The sequence below is a fragment of the Lepisma saccharinum genome, chromosome 11, assembly GCF_977018435.1.
Source record: "Lepisma saccharinum chromosome 11, izLepSacc3.1, whole genome shotgun sequence".
NCBI classification, from domain to species: Eukaryota; Metazoa; Arthropoda; class Insecta; order Zygentoma; family Lepismatidae; genus Lepisma; species Lepisma saccharinum.
In genome coordinates this window covers 13,044,853-13,057,574 of record NC_139239.1, presented here as the reverse complement: position 1 = coordinate 13,057,574, position 12,722 = coordinate 13,044,853, and the positions used below count along the sequence as shown (strand labels likewise).

The window sequence follows — 12,722 nt, the reverse complement described above, 5'->3', positions numbered from 1 at the left end:
GGACCCGGAGCTGATGCCACCACTTCCCGAAGCCTTGTCCCTTAATCTGGGACAGAGTTTACTTTTGTTAAATACTGACGTTCTGTTTATTATTTCTGGAAAATGAAGCTTCCTCATAATAAAAGTATAATATCCAAGAAACTAAAAGTTAAAATACACATGTAACGATTGAAAATTTTTGGCAAATCTTTTTAATATTTAATAGCCCTCGTATAAATTCATTTGGACTTTTAATCTTTTGACTGTACATTTTTATCTTTTATCTTTGTTAACATTGTAACGCAGTTTCGGCCCAACGAGAAAGAACGCAAAGCAAGTAGAAGCTTGCGTTGTTTTTCTTCCTTAACAACAATGAGTTCTTTTCGTTCGGCGCTGCGTGGGTTTGTAAATAAGTTTAGCTTGCATTGTGTTTCTGGATATGTCTTTTGGAAGGGGTAATTGTTAGATGCTAAAAATAACTTTTCAGTTTGTCGAAATCTTTTGTTGAGAAATAGGATTGCGCAATCTCGCAAGTATAAATATCAGCGTTCTCGCTGGCAGATTAAATCAGTATAGCAGTAGATTCCGGAATCGTTAGGTGATTAAATCGCTTGTCGAGGTCCAGGGCTGGGAGAACACAGGCGTTGTGAGGGGAGTGGCTGGTCAGCTCTCCCTTCTACAATGTCCTGCGTTTTCCGTAAGCCACCTTTCTGGATTTGTGCTGGTCAGCATGATCCTTAAAGGGGACTTTGGCAGGCTTGTAAATAATTTGATTTATACATAATTAATCTTAATAATTTAAAATTTTGTTTCATAAATTCTATCGAAGTTGGCACTGGTCAGTGTGACTCCGGTATAAATTCAAGTTATACATCCTTCTCGTCGAGTTAATTGTTTTAATTCTTAAATCATTTTGAATTCTCCTGGTCAGGAGGTTCATTTAAATAAATTTGTTTCTTTGATACTTAAATCCGAGAGCATACCTCTGGTCAGAGGATGTCTCTTAAATCTAATAACTTATATAGTTTCACGCCCGTTTCTAAAGTCTGAATATCCGGAACGTTTATTGGTTTTTCTTATTTTGGTTTTATGTTAGATATAATTTTGAAACAGTTATAATAGGTGACCGGTCGAGTAAATGTTTTTATAGAAATTCGTTTAAGGTAAAAGTCTATTGTTTTGCTTTTGCAATGTAAGTAGCCAAAAAGGGTAGACAGAGTCCCGTTATGTTATGGAATTCCACGCGAACATTTGTAGTTTGTGGCCGAGAGATGGCTTTGGTAATTGGGTAGAGACAGGCTCCCCTTATCTTTAGTTATGAATGTTATTGGAGGTTGGCCCCGAAGAGGGTAGTATACCTCGAGAGTTCTAAAGAACATAATACTGAAGTGAAAATATGACAGAAGCACAAATAGATATTTACGGATAAGAAGTTTATGTAATTTTATTTTGGTTTTGGTTAATGGAAATTGTCGATCATTGCTGTTAATTTGTCACCTGTTTATTGAAACCAAGTTAAGCTGGGATATGGACGATATATATATATATCTATATAAGAGAGAGCTCTCTGGATTGTATTTTATGAGAAAGCAAGTTTCAGTCTATGTTTTTCGGAAGTTATTTGAACAGAAATTAAATTTTGGCATTGTAATTTTCTCTCGATCTGAAGATTGTATACTTTCTTTTATCCTAACATATATATGGATTAGTAAATAAATTTATAATCGTTATTTGGTATTTCTTTGTAGTAAGTTTGCCTAATAAGTATAAATTAACTGACTTCCTTTTGGTTGGAGAGGTGTCCCGCCGTTACTGGTCAGTGAGGCGGAGGCCTTATCAATCCAAAGGACGCCAGAATTGATTATGCTGATTTCAATCGCGAATCGTATGCGTATGCTCACTGGTCAGTGGAATGCGGGTGCGATTGCGGTGGAGTTCAAGCATGAGAAAGGGCTAATATAATTTGAAGTCTTGGTTATGTAAGTGTAAATTTAACTTTTGATTATATTATTATTCAAAAGCAGACCCTTACCCGAACTTTAGGATGCGGGGTCTCATGCCCCGCAGGAACTGAGCGTAGTCGTGGCATTTATATATTTATAACAGAAAGATATTTGGTAGGCAGCGACGCCGGTCTTTGTCTGTCGAGGGGACCGAGCCGGTGTGTCGTGTGCTAGGCAACGTGGGCCAACCAAGCTTAACTTTGCACACAAAACAGTTAATTTTGTCTGTAGTATTATATGGATGTGAAACTTGGTCCCTTGCATTAAGAGAGAGGAACATAAATTAAGAGTATTTGAAAATCAAATTCTTAGAAAAATATTTGGACCTAAAAGAGATGAGGAGACAGGTGAGTGGAGAAGGTTACATAATTTAGAACTACATAATTTGTATTCATGTCCAGATATTATTAGATTGATTGAATTGTTGTTTTATGTCCACTTTGTGCACATAAAGCTGATTGGGACTGGACCTAAAGTGGGATCCGAACCACTGTGCCATGTGCCTCCACCGGGTATCGAACCCTTAGATATTATTAGATTGATTAAATCACGAAGACTTAGGTGGGCAGGCCATGTGGCACGAAGTGTCAGGCGAGAAGAGTTTACAGGATTCATGCTTGGAAACCTGATGGTAAGAGACCTGTAGGAGGGCCAAGACGATGATGGAGGGACAACGTTGACAAGGACCTAATGGAAATCGGCAAGATTGGAAAAGACTGGAATGATCTTGCCCAGGGTAGGGACAGGTGGAAGGTTTGTGTTGCTGCAACCATAAACCTTCGGGTTTGAGAAGGCTAGAGAGTTAGTTAAATGAAGTTTCCTTTTTAGTCATTATTTTAAACTGTGTCAGTCTTCTTCAGATTTGGTAACAAGGATGCTGTCATATAATAAGCTGATCACTGGTTTGTCTTGTTATTCTTTCTTTTTCTATCTGCTTCCTCCTTCATTGAACCTATTTCTTGTATCGTAGGTGTAATATTTACGTTTTGTTTTGTAAGATAATAAAATGTAAAAATACACGCAAATAAATTTACAAATGCTTTCTTTATTTAGCGTCGTTTCTCTGCCTCTTTGTCTAGTCGCGACGACAAGGATGAAAAAGAGTAGATAAAGTTAATTATGGGACATTCAGAAAGAAAAACTAATTGCCAGGTCGGGAATCAAATCCTAACACTTCGTTGGTGCCATCGGGAGTCTATTGCTGCATTTTGATTAAACTATGGTTAAATGGACTAGGAACTGTATATATTTGCGTTGTGTACATAGCACCTGGTAGTAACAAAGACACATACACTTTATTCTTTAGGTTCATAGAAAAGCACTGTCAACCTGGTGACGCTAAACTACTGATAGGTGGGGACTTTAATCTGACAGATATAACTGGTAGCAATTACAATCTAACTAGTTCATCAGCAACAACGTATTTCGATTTAAACAACTTTATTAATGTATATCAACTAAAAAGCTTGAACGACATTAAAAATAGCAATGGGAAAACACTCGATTTGTTTTTGATAAATGGGCAGGGAATAACAGTAACACGAAACACACAGCCGCTAGTTCCTGAAGACACACACCATCCCTCGTTGCTAGTAGATATTAATTATGTCAAAGAAACCCGCGACAAAACTTGTCATAAGCTACAGTACAACTTTAGTAAAGCCGACTTTCCATCAATCTACCACAAGCTGCTTAACACGAACTGGGATGTATTGAAAACAAAGAATGACGTTGATCAAGCTACAGACGTGTTTTATGAAATTATATATAAAATATTCGATGAATGTATCCCCTTAAAGAAAAGCCGCAAAAGACAGTACCCGTGTTGGTTTACGAGCAGCATTATTAAAAATATAAATAGGAAACATTATCACCACAAGAAGTGGAAAAAACAGGCGGGAGACTTTCGATACCACTACAATAAATTTAGCGAATTTCGAACAATAGTTAGTAAGGAAATTATTGATGCATACAACAGTTATGTTGCCAATTCGGAAATAAATATTGCAAAAGGTAGCACCCAGTTTTGGTCGTTTGTTACAAATAAACGCAGGAAAAGTAACCAAGATCCTGTACTGTTCCAAGATAAAGTGTTGTCAGACCGACTATCAGTAGTCGAAGCTTTTGCACAGCATTTTCAGTCGGTGTATAAAAAAGATCCCCCTAGATATGACATGAAAGTATTGCCTAACCATAAACAATATGAAACTTTGGATAATCTTAATATTACAGAGATACGAATTGAGGACGTAGAAAAAGCAATTAAAAACTTAAAACCTAAGAAATCAGCCGGACCGGACAAGATACCGCCCTATGTAGTCAAAGGTTGCAGTAATATATTGAAATACCCGTTATATCTCATTTTCAATTTAATTCTTGCAAAACACAAATTTCCTGGAAAATGGAAAGCCACGGCAATTTGTCCACTTCCCAAAAGTAATAACACTAATGACGTACAAAACTACCGACCAATAAGTATATTATCAGCCCCAGCAAAAATATTCGAAAAAATCATGCACCGTTACATATTTACCCACGTAAAACCTGTAATATCATCGTTTCAGCATGGCTTTGTACCACGTAGATCGGTGTTGACCAATCTCTCCGATATTACCAATTTTATTAGTTCAACATTGGACGAAGGAGGTCAGGTTGACGTAATATATACCGACTTTTGCAAAGCGTTCGACTTGGTTAACCACGATATTCTATTAAGTAAATTAGCATGCTTCAATATTTCTGAACCACTGCGTCAACTGTTCGCTTCCTATTTGCAGAACCGTAAGCAGTACGTAACGTATAAAGGCCACACATCCGACGAGATAAGAGTCACCTCTGGAGTACCTCAGGGGTCTAACCTTGGGCCACTTCTTTTCACATTACTTATTAATGATTTGCCGGATTCATTTGAAAACTCACACAAATTGCTGTTTGCAGATGACCTGAAATTTTACAGGAAAATAAGCAAACAAGATGACAGTGTGCAACTTCAAAATGATGTTACAAAGTTAGAAACGTGGACAAAAATCAATGATTTAACACTAAATATCAGTAAATGTCATTATGTAACATATACTCGAAAGAAAAACCCAGTTGAATTTCAGTATCAAATATGCAACAATACTCTAGGAAGAAATTTTACAGTCAAGGATTTAGGGGTTACTTTTGATTCAAATCTTACTTTTAATAAACACGTAGAACAAATAATTAGTGAAGCGTTCAAGAACCTTGGGTTTATTCTTAGAATGGGGAGGGATTTCAAGAGTATAGAGACACTAAAAGTTTTGTATTATTCATATGTAAGACCCAAACTCGAATATGCATCTGTTATATGGAATACAGACACAGCAAAGTACAGTGTAGCAATTGAAAGAGTCCAATCGAGATTTCTTAGATTTTTAAAATACAAATTTCAGAAAGTTTACCCCACATTTGAACACTACGACAACCTAATATATGAATGTCGGTTTACAAAGCTGTGTCACAGAAGAAGATTACATGAAATAGTATTCTTGTGGAAATTGTTAAATCACGAAATAGATGCTGAACATCTACTCTGCCAGATTAATTTTCGAATCCCGTCGTCGAAAACTAGACTAAAGAATGAAGTTTTCCTTATAAAAAAGACTAGATCCGAAATTAAAAAGAAATCTCCATTGTGGAGAATGTGCACCAGTTACAATAACTTGCTAATCAAGAATAACACTATTGACATCTTTTCTATGAACCTAAGGGACTTCAGTAAAGCCACTATTAACACAATGGCCTAAGCTTAAACACATAAGTTTGTATTTAAATTGTGTGATAAAGTGTATATATATATAAAAATATTTTTAATATTTTATATATATATATATATATATATATATATATATATATATATATATATATATATATATGTATGTATGTATATATGTATATATATTTATATATAATTTCTATCTCTATATTACAAAAATATATGTAATTGTAATGACTATGTATCCTTCATATGGGCTCTGTAATTAGGTATGTACCTGTTGAGTTCAATAAATAAATAAATAAATAAACACCTTCTACCAATAAGGCGGTTGTTTTCAGAAGTTTTGAATTACTGTATTTCTCTTTTTGTAGTAATAATAATTGACATGTTTGCTTAGTTCTATATTTTGTTAATAAAATATTTGGAAGATTATTTTATGCTCACTTCCATTTGTACTACGTATTCCTAAATTTACACTTTTCTAATTTACTGCCTCCTTCTTCGTATTTCGTGTGTTGGAAGTTCAGTTTTTTCCTTTCATGATATATTTTCAGAGATATCTGATATCACGATACTCCTCTCTTTGTTCATCTCTGTACCTATATAGATGACCCCATTGTGAGAAATTCTAGAAAATCCCACCAGATGGCACGGTGGCTAAATAACATCTCGAACGCACTCATAAACACGGTCGCTATGGAGACAGAAGTGGCGGACGGAACAATGTGGTGTGCGGTTCCTGCCTGAAGAGACGAGTATTAAGGAAAACATATTTCTCATCAGATATAATCGATGACCGAGCTCCAACTCAATGTCTAATGACGCCATTGTTCATTAGGAAACCATTACCAGCGCAGATGCTTCCGCGTATAATAGATTCCAGGCACTGAATAGCGGGCGACGGGAACATTTTAGGAATTTAATATCCGGGATGGCGGCACTCTGTTTTTTTTTAAACCAGGCTGATCGAAGCATTCAAAGAATTTGACGAAATGTTCATCTCCGAAATCACTTGGCGTTGCAGGGGATCTACTTCCTCTGCAGGCGAAATGGAGTGTATTCTCAATGGACAAAATTAATTATTCTAACTTGCAATATGAACTCTGATAAAACGGGTTGGAGATGCAATTGTGATAGAACATTGCAAAATCTCCTTGTTCCTTGGTTACAATTAATACTTGATTCTTCTCTCATTATACGGGTCCCGGGTTTGAATCCCGGTCCGGCAATGGGTGTTCTTTCTAAGTGTCCCTTCTTCAATTTCATCATATCGTTACTCATCCTCATCTTCGCGATTAGCCAAAGTGGCAGAAAAGCGAAGTAAAATAAACGAAATAAATCTTTTCATTATACGCTTGGTAGTTTTCTGAACGCCGAAACGAGATGACCACTGTTTCTTTATTAAAATTACTATTTTATAGGAATTTTACACACAAAATATACCGTATTTGCCGGCGTATATGACGCACCCAATTTCTTGTGCACATTTTTGAGAAAAAATCATTAGCACTGCATATTATAATTAATTTACAGTATTTCAAATATGAAGTAATGTGTAGGCCTACTTTCGACAAATAACTTACCTAATCTAACTAGGAAAGAATACATTTTAATTTTCTTCTTCAAAACCCAGTCATTCATCTCAAGAACTAAATGAAGAGTCAGTTGAAACCTCATCTAAATCAGAATCTGAGTCCACAAACAACAATTGTCCTCTGTACCATCCAGTGCATTACTAATGCCACACTTCGTAAATGATTTAACCACTGTCTCAGTTTTCACAACATCCAAAAAGCTTTGACTCATTCACAAACGTTTGAAATGCTAGGCCTGTTCCGTCTTCCCAAGTTTAGGCCTAAAAGACACACACTGTTTTTCAGGCCTATTTTTAAAGTAAAGAAGTGCGTCTTTTTCGCCGGCAAATACGGTATGTCTGCTTTTATTTGCTACGGAAAGATCGCTATAATGAAGATATTGTTAATTTTTGACTCTCATTGACAGACAGCCGGGCCTATCGATCAACATGTTTAATATCTCATTATCCTAGCATTTGATATATCTTTCAGCCCAACAAATTATATATTTATGTATATAGGAATTACAGATATAGAGGGACGAAGAGGTTTTCTCTGGATATAGAATGGTTCAATTGACTATCTTCCGGTACACCAAATTACATGTTTTTAGGTTGATTTACTGCTGGGATGGACATCGTTTGTGGACGTTGGATTGTTTGTTGCTATAGCAACAGTAAGTCAAGTGAACAGGGAGGAAAACAACACATTGTTAACGTGAAAGATCTACTTCCTCGTACCTTCATTTGAATTCAAGATAAACATACATGGGGTATTTCTACGGAGCTTCCAACGGATATATTTACATTTAAAATTAGCCGCTTGTTACCAGCGGTTGTTAAAAATAATGACGTCAGCTGCCGTACCCATGGTCCTGTTCGGAAGGCCTGGAAACGTCTCGTTGCCGAAGGGCAGGATCTGCAACTTCCCGACAAGATCGATGAGATAGAAGCCCCCGTCCTTGCAGGCGAATTCCTTCGGATCGGGACACTCTTGGCAGGTCGGAGGCGGAGGGCAGAGGTCATCCAGGTCGACCCTTTCCGGAGGAACTTGGCCGTAAGTGACGACCCCTTTTCCGGTCACTCCTTCCAGCGGCTTCACCAGGTTGGGGTCGATCTCTGGAATATTCAAAAAGTGCATTAGGCGGTGTCACCATGTAGGTATTCTACCGAGTTTCGATCTCCTAAATGGGGTGTTTCTTACAGAAGCATTCACTGAAACGAACGTCTTTAGAGAAGGCCACCAATGTCAGAATTGAACAAATTGTAGAACTTGGGGAACTTAATAAAACCTATTTTCCACACTTAGAACTACACACAGTACATTAAATGCAACAATTGAAAAAAACTATGAAATGCGTGAGCGCATCAAGAAAAAAGTTGCAGAAATGTGCAAACGCATCAATTGATATCTTAAAAAGTACAGATAGATATCGAATGATATACTCACTTGCCTCATATACGTTACCTTTTTTTTAAAAAAAAGTAAAGTGCTCCCCTGTGCTTAGCACCACGCCATGAAGGCGTATAGGGGGTGTGGGGGTAACGCCCCACACTTTCTTGATCCGGTCGTCAGTGGGGGTGATGTGATCAGCATCACGGTCCTGACCGCCTTTACCCCCCAGGGTTTCTCCCAGGTACCCATGACATTCGACGCTAGGTGGGCGCCGGGGCCGCTTGCTACCTTTACAAACGATATTTACATAATGATATGTGAGGTTTGCACAAAGAAATAACATTGTTTACAAACCAATCAATGAGGGAGTGACGTGTCACAATTTCTTACCAGAAAACCATGGATTACACATCATAGTCTGGGCAAATGAAAGGTCCTTTATCATCTTTAGTGGGTTCCACACACACTACGTGAACATAAGAGTAACAAATGTCACATCGTCACACTTGCGCATGTCTTTCACGATGTATTGTAGGCCATATTAAGTACACCTTACATATTGTTATTTTTCCTTAGTTATAAACAGTACTTTAGATTAAAGTCTAAACTAAGTACATTGTTGTAAAGTATAAATTATGAGCTATCATATCATGTACTATACATATAAATACCTATTACTTGGAGGATGTAGTAAGTAATAACTTCACTATGCAATGACAAAACACGTAGAACACAATCACGAGGCTCAGCTATTTCGCTTCAGCCAACTGATTCAATCACGTCATCTGGACAGTCTAAATAACGTCATCTGTTGAATTAACCATGTAACACATGGGAACACAAATAGGCCATATTGGGCACTAGGCTATATTGGGTTCAGGTACCTACTTAGTAAATTGTTTCCAGGTAGAATTTTAAGTTCTGGAAATGTTTTTCTGATAGCGATAACCGACCTGGAAATGGGTGTACAAGCTTGCCACAAGCTTGCCTTCTCCAACTGGCTTTGACAAGCTACCTCAAGCTTGCCACAAGCTTTCGTGCTATCTGCGTATTAACTGACATTCTTTGGATTTGTTCTGTGCGGTTCTGAAATGTTCCACTGTGAAGTTTATCTTCTACCATCACTCCGAGGAAGACCATTACACTAGGTATGTGAAAAAAGGATAAAATACAACAAGGAGTAGCTGAAATCCCTGGGAAAAAGATTTTTAATGGTTTCTATAATCCCTTACAGAACTCTTGAGATATTTTCATGCAAAATCTCGAAGGATTACCTACAAAACTTTCTTATGGGTCCGTGCTCGATGCTTTAACATTGCCAATGTTGACTTTCTTGCATGAAGTAAACATACATCATGTCATAATGCTGCTAAAAAACGAGCAAAGAAAAACCAAAGTTAACGAGTTTCTGAGCCTCTAGTTTTATTTGTTTTGTTCCGCTCTCCCAGAAAAATATACGACGTCGTATTTTTTTCCGTTTGGAAACAAAGGCTTTCAAGTTTTCACAACCCAATGTGGCATTTTCATCCCCGTCCTTGCCTTTTTTTTTGTCTGTGTTTCGGGTCGTTGCTTTGCTTCTGTCAAACTTTCTCTACTTATCATTGATTCGTAGCTTTTCGCGTTTCCACACGCTCCCTGATCCACGCTAAGCCTGACAATGTACAGAGAAGACGGATGGCGCAGGTGGTTGCTTTCCGGTAGGACTAGCTTCGCATCTATGTCTTCTTTTGTTTCTGGAAGGCTATTCCGAATGCCATCTATCACTGTCGCCCAGAAGCCACAGGGAAGTATCTTTCCTGGGGGAAAGTTTCAGGGCAGGTGGAAGAAAAATAAAAGAGCGAAGAACAGAAGTTGAAGAAGAAATTGAATGTTCTGTTTCACTTCTAAGGGTTTTCGGTACAGCAACAGAACAGTGCAGGAGCGTGGAGGCACATGGCACAGTGGTTCGGATTCCACTTTAAACTGTAGGCCCAGTCCCGATTAGCCTTTCTGTGCATAAAGTGGACTTAAAACAACAATTCGATCAATCAATCAGTGCAAGAGCATCCTGACTGACAGCAATATGATACGAAATGAACACATACTGTATAATGCATTACAGTTGCAAGCACGTGAAAATTTACACAGGAAACTTATGAGATTTCAATTATCATCATCTTTATCTTTTCTGCTATATATTCTGGAAGAACCTGTTTTTTATTTATATTATTTATTTTACTTCGCTTTTCTGCCACTTTTGACTAATCGCGAAGATTAGGATGAATGGTAATAAGATAAAAAGACTGAAAGGACAATCAGAACACTAGTCTCACAGAGGGTTATACTGACTGAGTCTAGACGCCACAGCCTCGCTAGTCTGCAAAATGAAGTCCAGGGTGCATTGGCATTTGGGTGTCTTTAGAAAAGATGTCCCCTTAAACTCCGAGACTGAGGGTTTGAAGTCCACTTTATGTACAAATAAGCTGATAGGGAATAAAGTGGGGTCCGAACCACTATGTGCGTCCTCTGAGTATCGAACTCGTGACCTCTTGATGACAAGACGATGACGTTGCCACTTCGCCATTGAGGAGACCATGTAAGACCTGCTAGGGAGCAGGAACAACGACGGTTCTTGCGACCACTTTGCCACTCCTCACAGACTATACATTTCCTGTGACTTAAGCACTAGCTATAGGTTGCGACACTAGAAAATTGAATCTTTGCTTGACGGTGGTTATAGGGGAAAAAGTGGTCAGTAGAACGACCGACTCCCTCAAAATCTGTTTCGCTAGTTTTATTCCGGATCCATCCAACACGCATCTGATCAGGAAGATTCATTCAATAGATCTTGGATGAAAACACTTACTTTGTAAGGCACAAGGAACAAAATTAGATAATAGTATTTACATTAATATTACTAGGTAAGGTTTTAAAAGATGAAATATCAGGACAAATTCAGAGGAAATAAGCAGTTTTCGAATTGAAGGGGAGAGGTTGGGGGAAGGCGTGCGGAACCCAGGGAATTTTTGAACATTCTTTCCAATGCTAATGTGTTGAAAAGTACTACGATTGGCTTGTCAAACTTTTATAAATAGAATAAAAATTCTATAAATATTTTAAAAATATCAAAATTGTTTTTATTAAATGTACCTTAAATAGTTCTCGAATTGACTTCTATTTGATCGGTCATAATGCTTGTTGCTATTTTATTTTAAAAGCACAATTTGTGTGAATTGATTTCTCTTACGTAGGTCATCAAATTAAACTTCCAGGCAAAATAAATAGTTAGCCCTAGCAGAACATACTTAATATCGAGTGGTACCGCACATGGCCTGGATAACCACCTCAATCCTGTGTGGTAGGGAGCATGTGGAAGTGTGCAACATGTGGAAGTGAGCAACATGTGGAAGTGTACAACATGAATGTGCAACCGCACGTCCGTCAGGAGGCCTTGAAGTTGCGTGGATGTCTGTTCGTGACGTTTCGTCCGCTGTTTCAAATAGTTCCAAAAGTTCTCGGTGGGATTCAAATCTGGGTAATCAGCGGGCCATTCGAGGTGAGAGAGCGTTGCCAGGCAGACACATTCCGACCTCGATGCAGGTGGCTATTGTGGAAGACAGGATCATTTATGTTGTGTGTTTCACGGATATATTGGCTAAAGAGTAACACTTTGTCACTCCGAATGCCGGAGTGTACATGCTGGTTCAAGGTCTCGGCTACTTGTACAGGAATACGAAACGTACTTCCAGAACCTCATCCAGCTTGATAAAACCTGCAACACACAAACCCAATGAAGGGTTTTACTAGAGCTAGGGTGCCTTGGTTGCTTCGCATATTTGGAGTACAAACAGAAACGTCATCATATAATATTACATGATTCCAGTCCTTCAGAGTGAAGTTTTTGTGCCATCAAACCTACGTCAAACATGCTGCTTTGTGAACTGCTGTTATGAGTGTCCTCTTCCGTGACACTCTGCACAAGATGTCAATCGCAATGCAGTTCCCTTCTTAATTTTCTTTCCGAAATTGGTTCGGATGGACCTTCATTGA

General features: G+C 38.0%; 1 protein-coding gene across 1 annotated transcript in view; it reads right to left on the bottom strand.

Annotated features, from left to right (window-relative positions):
* LOC145995376 (uncharacterized) overlaps positions 1–12,722 on the bottom strand; it is a 532,139-nt gene that overhangs the window by 24,274 nt on the left and 495,143 nt on the right. The window contains exon 10 of the mRNA XM_083131981.1: positions 8,165–8,416. Within this exon, the coding sequence (XP_082988107.1) occupies positions 8,165–8,416 (252 nt within the window). The remainder of the gene's footprint in view (positions 1–8,164; positions 8,417–12,722) is intronic.